The sequence below is a fragment of the Pangasianodon hypophthalmus genome, chromosome 3, assembly GCF_027358585.1.
Source record: "Pangasianodon hypophthalmus isolate fPanHyp1 chromosome 3, fPanHyp1.pri, whole genome shotgun sequence".
NCBI classification, from domain to species: domain Eukaryota; kingdom Metazoa; phylum Chordata; class Actinopteri; order Siluriformes; family Pangasiidae; genus Pangasianodon; species Pangasianodon hypophthalmus.
The window spans coordinates 19,056,454-19,071,270 of record NC_069712.1 but is presented as its reverse complement, the minus strand read 5'-3'; the positions used below and the strand labels follow the sequence as shown (position 1 = coordinate 19,071,270).

The 14,817-nt window shown below is 38.8% G+C and overlaps 1 protein-coding gene and 1 long non-coding RNA gene across 2 annotated transcripts; one reads left to right on the top strand and one right to left on the bottom strand.

The window, feature by feature from the left end:
- Nucleotides 1–352: 352 nt before the first annotated feature.
- Nucleotides 353–3,751, bottom strand: LOC128317985 (uncharacterized). Its single transcript, XR_008301383.1, has 3 exons — nucleotides 3,633–3,751; nucleotides 2,827–2,979; nucleotides 353–432 (listed from the first exon to the last, which is right to left on the bottom strand). It is a non-coding gene; the product is annotated as an uncharacterized LOC128317985 (long non-coding RNA).
- Nucleotides 3,752–3,946: 195 nt separating this feature from the next.
- On the top strand, nucleotides 3,947–14,289 carry vdac2 (voltage-dependent anion channel 2). Its single transcript, XM_026941600.3, has 9 exons — nucleotides 3,947–4,106; nucleotides 5,639–5,708; nucleotides 5,801–5,850; nucleotides 6,036–6,188; nucleotides 6,275–6,327; nucleotides 10,658–10,885; nucleotides 12,462–12,612; nucleotides 13,040–13,097; nucleotides 13,365–14,289. Exons 2-9 carry the CDS (start codon nucleotides 5,642–5,644, stop codon nucleotides 13,454–13,456), a joined length of 852 nt encoding a protein of 283 aa, XP_026797401.1. The 5' UTR covers nucleotides 3,947–4,106; nucleotides 5,639–5,641; the 3' UTR covers nucleotides 13,457–14,289.
- The last annotated feature ends 528 nt before the right edge of the window (nucleotides 14,290–14,817 follow it).

Genomic DNA, 14,817 nt, shown 5'->3' with positions numbered 1-14,817 from the left:
ACAAAAATGACAATTCTCCCATTTATATTGAGCATCTGTATTTTGGTTTCCTATAATAATATGTAATTATCATTTTGAGGGGAAACTGCTTTTTGTTTTTCTAGCCACACTAATTACCTTTGTTAATATCAGGATGTTTATAGCTCCTGAAATGTATGCTGAAATATCTGCAGCTTATGTCCAGCCTTCTAATTGTACACTTTGACCAGCAGATGGCAAGAGAGTTTTCTGATGAGTAACTGTAGCAGCAGACAGATATCCCTGTGATGACTTTTATTTCAGGTGTGGAACACTAGCCTCCCAAGCAGATGTTTTAGACTAAACAAATGAAATAAATCCATAAATAAATAGCCCTCCACTTATTTTGCTTGTTTGAAAAAAAAAAGACATAATCGTTTTGTTGTTGTTGTTTCTGAGGTGCATAGCTGGTATCTGAAAACAGAAAATGGAGAAGAATACTTAAGTACACTTGTATGGGTTCATTATCATCATTCATAACCCCTAGCTAATAAAGGAGCTTTGTTACAGTCTGTGCATTTAAGCATGCTGGACACCAAACACATCCCTAGGTATATATCACCTTTATATCAGAACATAATCATATTTTACATCTTCAAACCTTCTTGTCAGGTTAAGTCTGATTCACTCCCTCAAAACTTCACACCTCCCAGTTCAGTCAGTCCAAAACAACCACTCTGTTGAAAATGCTATTCTATTCATAATTTGTATCCATCCATTTTCTGTACTGCTTATCCTACATAGGGTCGCAGGGAGCCTGAAGCCTATCCCAGGAGACTCGGGGCACAAGGCGGGGGACACCCTGGATGGAGTGCCAACCCATTGCAGGGCACAATCTCACACACTACAGACAATTTTGAGATGATAATCAGTCTACAACACGTCTTTGGACGTTGTGTGCTTTTTTCCCTGCAGAGATTTGTGATTGTCAGTCACAGACTCAACTCAGGTCATGTGCAGCTGAAACTGAAACATAGCAGTACCTCTACAGAAAGAATCCTCCATACATAATTTGCTTTATGGCCAGAAGTTTGTGGACATCTGACCATGAAACCCATGGTCCTTCCCCAAACTGTTGACACAAAGGTGGAAGCACACAATTCTATAGGATGTCTTTTTATGCTGTAGCATTACAATTTCCCTTCACTGCAACTAAGGAGCAGAAACCTGTTCCAGTATGACAATGCTCCTGTGCACAAAGCGAGGTCCATGAAGACATGATTTGCAAGGTTGGAGTGGAAGAACTCGAGAGGCCTGCACAGAGCCGTCATATCAACCCCACTGAACACCACTGGCATGAATTTTAATGCCAACTGTAACCAAGGCCTCCTCACCCAACATCAGTGTCTGACCTCACTAACGCTCTTGTGGCTGAATGGGCAAATGCCCACAGACACACTCCAAAATCTAGTGGAAAGCCTTCTCAGGAGAGTGGAAGTTATTATAACAGCAAAAGGGGACTAAATCTGGAATGGACATATGGAAGTGATGGTCAGGTGTCCACAACTTTTTGGCCACATAGTGTATATAACTTGCAAAAGTAGCCTACAAATTGTATACAATGTATGTTGCTTTTGTGAATAATGTATTTAGAGGAATAGTAAAAACAATACAGATAGTAGTTTAATTACTGTAGTTGAAAGTATCTAAATCAGCTATGAGCCAACATGATTATTAGACTGTCTATAATTAAACTGTCTTCTCTTGTAAATCATGATTAAAAATACTACACAAACTTTTTTTTTTTCAGTACCAAATATATACAGAAATACCAAATATCCTACAACAGTAAATGAGTATAGGCGGCACAGTGGTGCAGTGGGTAGCACTGACACTTCACAGCTCCAGGGTTAGTTCGATCCTGAGCTCAGGTTACTGTCTGCATGGTGTTTCACATGTTCGCACTATACGTTCCAGAACATGTGCAACAAACATATTTCAGGCTCAGGATTTCCAAACCCATGTCTGTAGATTTATTTGTTGCATACTTGCTGACTATTTGTGCACTCCACTTCTGTAATATTCTGTCTAACAGTACAATAAAGTCCAAAATCACGACCACCTATTACAAAATGAGTTGTAATGGTCAAAGGTAACATTATACAATTTGACATTTAAAACATGTCATTTCCTTAAACAGTTATCTCACATAATATTACATATATTTGTTTATTTGTTATAAATAAAGAATAGCTGTGAGAATAAGTAGATCAATTCACTGAAACAAATAGTCTACATTCATAACTCATGTTAGAATTGAAACCAGAAGTGCAGAAATATGAGGGGAATATGAAGTTTTACACATGTAAATACGCTTTGTAATCCATTACCATGAGAAAAAAAAAACAAATCAAAAGAGATGGTTGTTGACCTACACAAAGAAGTTAATGGATATATATATATATATATCTGTTAATCAGCTAAAAATAATTAGAGTGATAACAAAAAATTTCACATGCCTGAAACAGTTGGAAATTTGCCAAGACCCATGACAGACAGACAGACAGACAGACAGAAAGACACACACACACACACACACACACACAAATGAGTCCAAACGTCACAGTTTTAGGATATAGAACAATGTAGTTGATTCTTGTGGTAGTCAAGTTTACAAATCAACTGTTAAACACTACTAATCTATTTTGAATCTTTGTAAGAAAGAAGCCCTTCCTGATAACATCTCACAAAATACAGCATGATTACAACTACAGATGATATTGCATATAGTGATCAGATAAGACCAAAATTTAACTTTTTCATCATGCACACCATTAACATAGGTGGACGGCATACAAGCAAAAGCACCTGATATCTGCTGTAACATATGGACGTGGATCATCGAGGCTTTGGGGTTGTTTTGTGGCTGGTGGTTCAGGGACTCTTTTGAGCATTCTGAAGGCATCATGAATTCTGCAAAGTACTAGGCTATTTCAGCCTAAAACCTGGTTGCCTCTGCCTCTACACACACACACAAAAACAATATTTTACAATGACAATCTCAGTCTCTGGATTTGAACCCTACTGAAAACCTGTAGTCTGAATTAAAGAGAGAAGTCCACATACACAAACCTAAGAAAATAAAGGAGCTTAAAATGTTCTGCATGGAGGAGTGGCCCAAGATCACCTTATAAGTGTCTCCTACACTGTTAGACATTACAGGAAGTGACTCAGTATTATTGTTCTCTCCAGGGCAGGCATGACAAAGTATTATTTTTAAGCATGCAGAGAAATTTGAAACCAAGTATAGTTTTGTAGAATATTTCTGTGTTTGAAAACAAAAATCAAACAAACAAAACAACTCTCCAATGTCCTTGTTTTTCTGAGCTCAAAATGTCACTTATTTTCTTAACACTGAACTTAACATTGTTCTTTTCACATATAGATTGTTGGTCATGATCATGAAGGGTGCCAATACTTCTGGAGGGCACGCCACTGCTGCTGTCAGTTATAGTGAGCTCGTGTTTGCTATTATAATTACCAGTTATGATCTGGTCTAGTTTTGGTGTTCTTAATATGTAAGATTATTATTAGCTCACATGCTGAAAAGCATTATAGATTATTATATTTGGATTCCTAAACCAATATAAATAAATGCGAATAATATGAATTACCTGATGTGATTAAACTGAAGAATGAATATCACTACTTTTACCTAATAAGACCTGATTTCTTTTTTTGTTTTATATACTAGCAGGCACAAACGTGATGGCTGACAGAATGGTCCATGAAGGGTGAAAGGTTTGGAAACCTCACTTGAGTTTCAAATAGCTATTTATTCCCTATATAAGTGCACTATATAGGCAATGAAATAAAGGCTAGTCCACTTTATGTAGTGCACTATTAGGGAGCCGTTTTGAATTCAGCCATATACGCCTCTGCCTGGTTTGTACTGCACATGCGTGATAACGGTACGCATGCGCAGTTCGGGCGGGGCAGGGGAGGCATATCGGGTAGCGACAGATATCTGTGCTGTACAGTCTCCTTCAGTTCGCCCTCCAATCCTTTCGGTTCACCACGGCTGCTTAGCGCTGGGGTTAAGTTAATTAAACTTATTTAAGTTAATCCACAGCTTTATCTATTAGCAGGTAAGTTATATGAGCGAAGTAAAATTTCATATATGCCATGTATTTCCATATGTATAGTTTTGGAACGTGTATAACCCTGTTTTATACTTTGTTAGCATGCTAGTTAGCTGGGTAGCTTAGCTAGCTGTGGGTAAATGACAGCTTGTGCTCTGTCGCTGTTAGGGAAATGTAGCTAGAGAACCAAGCTGTTAAAAGTTCCAGTGAAATGGGTACCCGGTAGTCTGTAAGAATGTGTGTGTGTGTATGTGTGTGTGTGTTGTGATTAAAGCTCGTGTATCGGCGTGCTGAGAGCAGCTCGTGGCTGTAGCCTGGTCAATGACAGGCGTGTTGCTTGCTAACGAGACTAAAAATGACTCAATCCACCCAGTTAAAGGTGGAGTAGAGTTGGTGTCGACGGTCCCAGCACGCACACACAGTACACAGGAAGCTTGTGCGCGGGATGTTCTCCGCCTGTTTGTCTTTAGCTAACAGTGTTGGTGGGGAACTGAAGTGAAAGTCCGCCATGCATGAGATGCGGCTTTCTAAGTAGCTAGATAATGCTAGCTGTTAGCAAGCTAGCAGCATAGCTCCTGAATGGTGACACAATGTTCCCTAAAGCTATTTGGCTAACCGGTTCAGCTGTATAACCCAATAACTGTGGTTTTCGTACAATCTGATGTAATAAATGTGTGAGGATGGGGTGCTTGGGTGCAGATCAGAGCGGGCTTTGAAATATCTTGATGAGCCAGTGAAAGCGCATGATCAGGGGGTGGGGATATGCCGGTGTTCAACTGCATCATGTCAATGTGAGCAGCCAATCTCTGGCCAAGATGGCCTCCACTTTTAACCTTGTCAAGATCTCCTCAGGATTCTCGCTTTACATGGTCATTTATGTTCATTTTCAAAGTATTTTTTTGAGGTGTAAGCACAAAGTAAGCTGGTCAGTGAGACGTTTGGAGCAGTGAACTCTAGGGAACTCTAAGGAACACCCTGTTCCCTCAAAGACATTTCCCAAAATCGATTGCACAAACATCAGTCAGATACAGGATGCTGACTGTTTGTGGTTTAATACTAAAACAGAAGGTACTGCAAAGGTATAATTTGAAAGGCTGGACATTTCTATCACATGGTCACCATGAGACGCAAGGACAACATGGGTCATGCAGGCCTTGAGCCTAAAATATATACCTGATCATATAAGAGTTATGTCACCTCTCAATGCTGCCTCATGTACAGACTGTACAGGTGCACTCAGGGATATTCCAGTATAACAGACTGTCAAGGAATGCAGCGTGTTCACTTCCTCATGAAAGACTCAGAAAGGTGTGGCCCGCTGTCATGTCTGATTAGCCCACCCATCTGTGTGCAGCAAGCTAACAGTACTGTACCTTTGAGAGGAAATATGGCAAACCAGAGATAATCCTCTGTAGACATTCATTCATTCATACGAATTTAGCACTTGTATGGTCTAGTCTTGTGTGGTGTGGGTGTTTGCTCTGAGCTACTAGTAATTGATGTTTTTTACTTGACCACTGTTTCTTTGTATTTCACAGACAATGGCAGTCCCCCCAACATATGCTGATCTTGGAAAATCTGCCAAGGACATCTTCAACAAGGGATATGGTAATGTGATTGCCTAATAGTTCAAGACAAATCAAGTTATTTTCGTGTGTGGTTCCTTGTTGTAATTTATGCATTGCTTTATTCGCTGAAAGGCTTTGGTCTGGTGAAACTTGATGTCAAGACGAAATCAGCCAGTGGAGTGGTGAGTGCATGATGCTATTATCTTTTGCAATAAAGAGGATTATCTAAGTGTAAACAATGTTTTATTGCAGGAATCACATCTTGTATTCAATACGTCAAACAATTCTATTGAACAATTGTGCTATTCAGTTGCTGTGGAGTTTGAACCTGTGATGTAAAATGTTGTGCTTTGTCTTCCCTCTGCAGGAGTTTAAGACTTCAGGTTCCTCCAACACTGACACCAGCAAAGTGGTGGGCAGTCTGGAAACTAAATACAAGAGGCCTGAGTATGGCTTGACCTTTACGGAGAAGTGGAACACTGACAACACTCTAGGAACAGAGATCACCATTGAAGACCAGGTCTGACTGCAGAGACGGAATCAAGGAAGATTTGTGTGATTGATTTATGTGGTTCATTGCACTTAATAGCCTTTGTCTGTCTTTAGATTGCAAAAGGGCTGAAGCTGACTTTTGATACAACCTTCTCACCAAACACAGGGTAAATATCTTAGTCTGTTAAGGCTTTAACTATGATTATGAAATTATAGTTTGCTGAAGGAGGTATACATTTGAGCTCTGTCTATGCCTCAGTGGCAACTTGAAAACAGCTTAAAGACACTTGTGTCTTATATAGAAACATTTGCTGACTCCTACAGAGCATAAGGTTAGTTGTAACCTGATACCATATTGAGCAAGTCCAATGTTGTCTTTTTTTAGTAGAAACATGGTGGACACCTAGATCACACCTAGACAGGGACTAATGGCACTGCAGGAATGATAAGTCATATCCAGCCCTTACAAAATTATATATATGTATACACACACACACATAATTAATGTATGTGTGTGTGTCATATTCATTATTTAACATAATGAATACAGCTCAGAGTGCAGACTGACTTTCAGCTTTAATTTAAGAATACTTATATCCAAATCAGGGGAACGATGGAGGAATTGCAGCACTTTTGCTGCAAATCCACTTTAGTTAAGGAAACTTTCTGAAAGGTTTCCACAAAGCTTAGTGTTTTCCAGCTGTTTTGAAGGTGCCCCTTTTCACTGTTAGCTTTGTGCTTTTTTGTATAGACATGATAATCATTCTACTGATTAATTAACTTGCTGGTGTAGACAGGGGGGGAAAAAAAGGCTCTTGCATTTTAGCTATTCTGCTGCCACCATCAGGTGAAAGGAAGAATTGCAACATTGGGCCACCTATTATACATTCCTTGACAGAAGCCGCAGGCCAGTTAACATCTTGTCTGCGGACTGCCTTTGGTCCTGGGGTCGGATTTGGACCCTACTCTAAGCTGTACATTAAACCCGAGGCTTTCATAACAGTGGCACAAGTACATGCTACATACTGACAGCATACTGCACTGTTTAAAGGTGCAATAGTCTTTTTTTTTTTTTTTTTTCTCCCCCACGGGGTCCTTACTTGTACAAATAGCCTGGAACATGAGTAAAACAAAAAAAAAAAAAACGGTGGATTAGCAAAAACTTAGTCGCTTAGAAAACCCACTTGGAAAACTCATCCTCTGTTTGAGATGCTTGTTTGTATTTGGCCTCCTGTCAGTCATTTTGTAGACAGTATACGGGCCACCTAAGATCCTGGGGCATAGCTTCATGAACATGGGTGGGAATCAATCAAAAGTTGAACCCACCTAACCGTTAGAGACCTAATCTTGGAAAAAAGGACTAATCTAACCTAATGCACCTTTAATCAGACTTGAAAAAATACTGTTTGCTTTTAGCTCCAAAGTACTGATGTGTTTTGGCAAGTTGGGCTGCTACTAATGAGTAATTTGATAACATCACATGGCAATCAATTGATTACTATTATTTTTCTTTAATTAGTTGGATTTTTTTTATGTGTCAAAATGTATTTTCAGTCAACTAATACTGCTATAGAACTTTGGTTTACGAACTAGGCTTAACTAAATAACAGGTCTCTAACTATAATACAACATTACTGATATTTATCAAAGAACCTTTTCTTATTGCATGAAAATATTAAGTGCTTATATAGACCACTGTTTCAAATCAGACACCCAAACTAACTAAATCCTGCCTCTCATTTCACCTATTTATACTATGCACTAAAAGTATGTACTCTTTTGTGAAGAAAAAGTACATACTTTTGAGTGTGTAGCAAAAGAGTATGAAAGTACTGGGACATACTAATGCATCATGTAACCAAAGACAGCATTGTTGCTTGGAAGAGAACACTGTCACCGTAAACAAACTCCTCACTGCATTTTAGCTTTTCTTCATTCATTATTCCTTATATAATTTAATTTGCCATTCCCTTGATTTATTTTTTACATATTTCATTTACACCTCTCTAAAATGTGTCCTTGAATTCGGTGAAGCAAACAGTCACAAAACTGCTCCCCCCTCGTGCAAGGGGTTGTGGGCAATATTAGCTGAAAGTGTCCACGGATCCACAATTTGTAAATCGACCAGAAGTAGTAGACCATCCGGGTACCTCTGGGATACTCACTTCAGCATACTATGATTTGGGACACACTAATTCTTATCTCGGATACTATTTAGGACGGATATTAGGCGAATTGAGATGCAGGGTCAGGTTACTGTATTCTGTATTTTTTTTGGTTTTGCACACAAAAAAACTATTTCAAACATTTGACCTTGATGCAACCTTGACCCTGTTTGGATCGATTCCAAAATTATTTTGTGCATCAGAGCCTAGTGGTAGAGGCATAAATGGGTAATAGTGTTTATCAGCAATTCTGGGTCTTTTTAAGAAAAAAAAAAAAAAAAAAAAGAATTAACAACTTAAATGCTAATTGTGGTGATATGACTTCCCAACACTGCATAATGCATGTTCTGATACACCTAAATGTGTTATTAATGCAGGGACTTAATTATGAATAAAATATATGCAAAATCCAAACAGAGGAAATACAGTGTAAATGAGCTTGGCTTCATGGCATGAGTTGTGTTTTGAAGTAAGAAAACATTCATCTAAGGTCTGTTGCATGAAGTGAGTTGAACAAACTCAAGAGTTGCAGAGTAAGTTTTAGTTGACCAAAAGAAAACAAATCCAACCCAGGCTAATTAAGGTCTCCAGGTTTTACGATGCTAGTTATCAACTTTCTCAGTCAACCCAGTCAACCCTGAGTCAATGTTTACTCTGCGTGCGCATGCACATAAAAGCCAGACGTTCGCAGCACATGGCCAGTAGCGTTCAACATGGGGAAAAAAGCAGGTGTACAGACTTCTGGTTGAAGAGCAAGAAATTATTATGCGGAAATATGAGGAATTTAAACCTACTCTAACTGCAAAAAAGCAACAGCTGCCAAAGCTTGGGAAAATTGCTGATTGTGTAAATGTGTAAGTTTACTTTTATAGGCTCAATGAAAATAAACCCCAACATATTTCATGTAAATTCATTTAATATAAATGTTTTTTTAAATTAAATATTAATAAAATATACATCAATTTGTGAAAATATTATGACAGGAATAATTCCACCATATAAAAATAAGTACCGCTCACAAAGAGCCACAAAGCAATTTGTGGTACAGTAAGAGCGTGTGTTCAGCGTGTCAGATTTTTAATAGAATAGTATGGAAAAACTATACCGTCTGCCAAATATCAATATCTTTTGTACTTGTGGATTCTCCACAAATAGTGAAGCCATCACTGCAAACACTAAAGGGTTAACTTTCACACGTTAGATTTCGATCACTTTGCTCCCAGCTGATTGGTCCAATTTGGATTTGAGTTCTCTTAACCAGAATAAAATCTGCTCCAGAGCAGCTTAGCTGTGTAGTGTAAGTTACCATGACAGTGAAACCTGCTAAAAACCAATCTACCTTGTTGAGAGTGAAAAACCAGAATTGGCTCAAACCACACGCAAACTTACCTGAGTAGCCACCGAAACCGGCGTCATGAAACAGGCCTCTTGACTAATCATTACCTCATAAAAACACATCAGTTAGGTCATGAGGCCAACACTGTAGTGTAATGTGAAGTGTTTCTGAGGATTTTTTTTTTTTTTTTTTTAAATTTCGATAGTACTGTTTCCTCTGTTGTAACATTTTCGGCCATTTTCCATCAAATACATTTTCTAGTATTTGTATTTAGTCTGCCATTGTGCTTTATAACTGAAGATAAAGTTTGTTGCTGACTGTTTTTGTTACTGCGTTTTATTGATAATATTTTTTTAGTAATAATTTTTTTGTTCATTGGTTGGTGCAAGCTTAATGGTGGCATTTTGCAGTGTGCAACAATGTGGAAGTAATATTTAATAAGAAATACAAACCCAGCATTTTTTTCTATGGTTTGATTATTTTTAACACTGGTCTGCTAAAAATATAAATAGTAGTGTTTGTGCTGACCACAAGCAAATAGAAGGCCTGATTTATAGTGCAGGTTGAGAGAGATCCATTATTCTCTCCACCAGCATCATCAAGCATTTGTGTTTAAAACCTTATTTTTAGTTCCTGCTGAGGTATATAGAGTTAAATTCTGTGGTAAGTTTAGTGATTTTGCTACACCACTTCTCCTAAATTTGTAGTAATATTGTTAATCCCTTGTTGACCTGCATTGTTTATACAGGAATAGTTCTTCTGATACTGCGCATATAGGCGTGATAGCCCATGGCTGTGACAACGATGCCATTTTTTTTTTCCTCCAGTGCATTGAGAGCACTTGCTGTCTGTCAGTTTTGTTTTACTCACTTTAGTGATGAATACCATATTATCATAATTATCATAAGTGAGGTTTAGCTCTATCTTGCTTTGGAAAACAGTCTATGTTACAGAATGTTCGTCTAACATCTATGTTCATCTTGATCTTGTTAATAGCAAGAAGAGTGGAAAAGTCAAGACAGCCTACAAACGGGAATATGTCAACTTGGGCTGTGATGTTGACTTTGACTTTGCTGGTCCAACTATCCATGCTGCTGCTGTAGTTGGTTATGAAGGATGGCTTGCTGGCTACCAAATGTCTTTTGACACAGCCAAGTCCAAGATGACCCAGAACAACTTTGCTGTAGGCTACAAGACCGGCGACTTCCAGCTGCACACCAATGTGTAAGTACAGATGTGTATAACTTTGATGTAGGGGAGTTTAATTTGCATTCACATTTCATGTAGTACTATTTCACTGAGTATAGTATTTATTATAGTATTGTAGTTGACACCTTGAGATTCACAGAAATAGAATGAGGCATTAGATATCATTGTGTCTATATCATTATACACTCACTGATCACTTTATTAGGAACACTGTACTAGTACTGGGTAGGGCCGCCTTTTGCTCTCAAAACAGCCTCAGTTCTTCAGGCCCTAGATTCCACAAGATGTTAGAAAAATTCCTTTGAGATTCTGGTCCATGGTGACATGCTGCTTCACGTAATTCCTGCAGATTTTTCAGGTGCACTTTCATACTGTGAATCTCCTGTTCTACCACATCCCAAAGGTGTTCTACTGGATTCAGATCCAATGACTGGGAAGGCCACTGAAGAACTCATTGTCATGTTCATGAAACCAGTTTGAGATGACTTTTGCTTTGTGACATGGTGCATTATCATGCTGGAAGTAGCCATTAGAAGATGGGTAGATTGTGGCCGTGAAGAGATGCACATGGTTTCAAGTTTCAAGTTTAATTTATTTATATAGCACCATATACAACAGCAGCTGCTGTTGTAAATGGTGCTATATAAATGCATTTGATGCTGTAAAGCACATGGTCAGCAACAATACTCAGATATGCTGTGGCATTCAAGCGATGATTGATTGGTATTAACTGGCCCAAAGTGTGCCAAGAAATCATTCCCCACACCATTACACCACCTCCACCAGCCTGGACTGTTGACACAAGACAGGGTAGATCCATGGATTCATGCTGTTGGCACAAAATTCTGACCCTACCATCTGTGTCCCTCAGCAGAAATCAAGATTCATCAGGCCATGCTACGTTTTTCTAATCTTCAACCGTCCAATTTTGGGGAGCCTGTGCCCACTGCAGCCTCAGCTTTCTGTTCTTGGCTGACAGAAGTGGAACCCAACGTGGTCTTCTGCTGTTGCCATCCACCTCAAAGTTCAATGTGTTGTGCATTCTCATATGCTTTTCTTATCTCCAGAGTGGTTATCTGAGTTACTGTAGCATTTCTGTCAGCTCAAATCTGTCTGGCAATTCTCCATTGACCTCTCTCGTCAACAAGGCATTTCCGTCTGCAGAACTGCTGCTCACTGGACGTTTTTTTTTTTTTCCTTCTCTTTTTCTTTTTCCTGTTGCACCATTCTGAGTAAACTCTAGAGACTGCTGTGCTTGTTGTGTTCAGCAGTTATAGAAATACTCAAACCTGCCCATCTGGCACCAACAATCATGCCACGGTCAAAGTCACAGAGATCACATTTTTTCCCCATTCTGATGGTTGATGTGAAGATTACCTGAAGCTGCTGGCCCATATCTGCATGGTTTTATGCATTGCATTGCTGCCACACTATTGGCTGATTAGATAATTGCATGAATGTACAGGTGTACAGGTATCCCTAATAAAGTGTTCGGTGAGTGTAAAGTGGCATATTCAAGTAGATATGAAAGTATACACATTAACATGCACCTACTTCCTGACTGACCAACAGACTGTTCTGTTCTCTGCAGTAATGATGGCTCAGAGTTTGGTGGCTCCATCTATCAGAAAGTGAGTGATAAGATGGAGACAGCGGTGAACCTGGCCTGGACTGCAGGCAGTAACAGCACACGCTTTGGCATCGCTGCCAAGTACCAGCTGGACAAGGACGCCTCCATTAGTGTGAGTGCATGATCTCTTTACTCTGTGAATGTTCTAAAGTAACCCAGGCAATTAATTATATCATAATTTTATATTGTGCCATGTATAATGCAGTTTACATAGTTCAAACCCCCTGCATATTCATGTGTGATAAGAGGTATGCAATTTAGGGACTCTAAACAGCGAGCCTCATTCCCATTGATTACGTCAGTATTTCAACACTAGTGTTGTGTTGCCTTCATGATCATAAATCCTAACCAAGAAAATGTTCTCTAATGGGTTTACTGTCATCACTGTTCTCTTAACAACTACAATGCTATTAAATACAAATGGTAGCCAAAGCATTAGCTTTGCATAGTGCTGACTGTAGCAACTTAATTTCAAGGGTAAGTGCTGTGAACATTATGAAGTATTAAATTTCTGGATTTAAATATCACCTTCCTTGCAGGCCAAAGTGAACAATACCAGCCTTGTTGGTGTTGGATACACACAAACTCTGAGACCAGGTATGGTTTTATTCTTTCTATCAGCTAAATATTTGTGACCACTGAAGAGATATTACTTGCATATTCTAGCCTCCATAATAGCATATTATAGTATAGTATAGTATGGAAATGACTATACCCACAAACACACACGTGCTATAACTGAGAGGTTTGGAGTGAGAAATATCCTGTAACTTCACTTTCACAATCTGTGTAAAATATTCAATCCATTTTGGTTAAAGCAAACCTGGGGCCTTCTTGTAACCATGCTGTAATGGTTTTGTGCAGGTGTGAAGCTGACCCTGTCTGCCCTGGTTGATGGAAAGAGCATCAATGCAGGTGGCCATAAGCTGGGTTTGGGGCTGGAGCTGGAGGCCTAAAATCCTGCACTCACTCATATCAGGGACAAGGGAATATCAGAGGAATCTGGCCTTAAATCTTAACCAGCAGGGGAATTCTGGATGGGAAGGGATTTGTTCAAAGACTCCAACAAATACGACCATTTTTAGTAGCCATTGCAGTGGTGTTCATTCTTTTCCCCGTGGTGTCTGTTTTTGGTTAGTACTACTGTTAAATACAGTCACTTTTGGTTCTGCCACAAATCTGATTTCTTATCTCACACTCCTTTGTTAGTTTAATGCTCTCCTGTTGCAGCGGTGGGTGTCTAAGCCTGCATGTTGCGTTTCCTCTCCAGTAAGGGATTTGTGGTATTTGGGAGAATGTGATGGATTTTTTTTCACCTGTGTCTATCACCTGATATTCCTTAGTCAGCTGAACTTAATATGTGCAACCATTAACTACATTTTAAAACCCATATCTGCTTATATTTAAATAATGTTATTTTTCTTTCCATACACACAAGAAGAACCTTGCTCCATAATACCATTTCTCTCTGTCAGCCATCATGATTTGAAACCTAGTTGCACTTGAATCCTGCCCTTAAACTAAGCAGTTTTTGGGTGGCCTAAATGGATGAATGAAAGCAGTTGAAACCTGTTTGGGAGAGCATGGCTGGCATGTTCGTTTTTTTTTTTTTTTTTCCTTGCAAAGATGACTAGGTGGAGCTTACGGTAATGCCAAAATGATGTGTTTTGAGTACCTAAAGCTTTCATTGTTGCCATTATGAACCTGATTTGCTGAGGTCATGCTTTCACAAAACCGTAGAGGTCCTCATGTGTATGTGTAAACTTTTCAATAAAGTCTTTGAACCCCAGTTGACTGCTTGAGATGTGTTTTTTTTTTTTTTTTTTTTTTTTTTTTTTTTTAAAGCAAAAAAAAGTACTGTTTTTAAATTAGTGCCGTGTTTTTTTTTTTTTTTTTTTTTTTTGGGGGGGTGGTTCGTATAGAACCCTAAAAGGGTTCTTTGAGTTGTCAAACCTTTTATAGGTACACTGCATAACCCTTTTGAGATGATTTTCCCAGGAGAAAAGGTTTCACAACCTGGCACCATTAACCATCCAAACAACCATGGCCTTCTGATACATAACTTAAAAATTTGCTCTGAACAATTGCTCCAGTCAGCATTTAGTTTTTAAATGGTGTCTATGGGCCAGTGTATGTTTTATGTAGAGTCTGCAGGTGCTTGCTAGTTGGGCCTGGTTAGAGTGAACATTGACCACATCCTGTCCCTCAACTAGTTCTCTGAACCTTCTACAGCGTTTTATACCAGCTCCTTTAAATTCTTTATTCTGATTTGCCAGAATGTGTTGATTAATTTTCTGTAGCAGCTTTTATATACTTC

What these genes read in the sequence shown, in the direction of transcription:
- vdac2 (XM_026941600.3), top strand. Translation starts at nt 5,642, where the DNA reads ATGGCAGTCCCCCCAACATATGCTGATCTTGGAAAATCTGCCAAGGAC. An exon ending in ACCTTCTCACCAAACACAGG is followed by an intron (nt 6,328 to 10,657) that starts GTAAATATCTTA and finishes TCTTGTTAATAG; the next exon opens with CAAGAAGAGTGGAAAAGTCA. An exon ending in TTCCAGCTGCACACCAATGT is followed by an intron (nt 10,886 to 12,461) that starts GTAAGTACAGAT and finishes TGTTCTCTGCAG; the next exon opens with TAATGATGGCTCAGAGTTTG.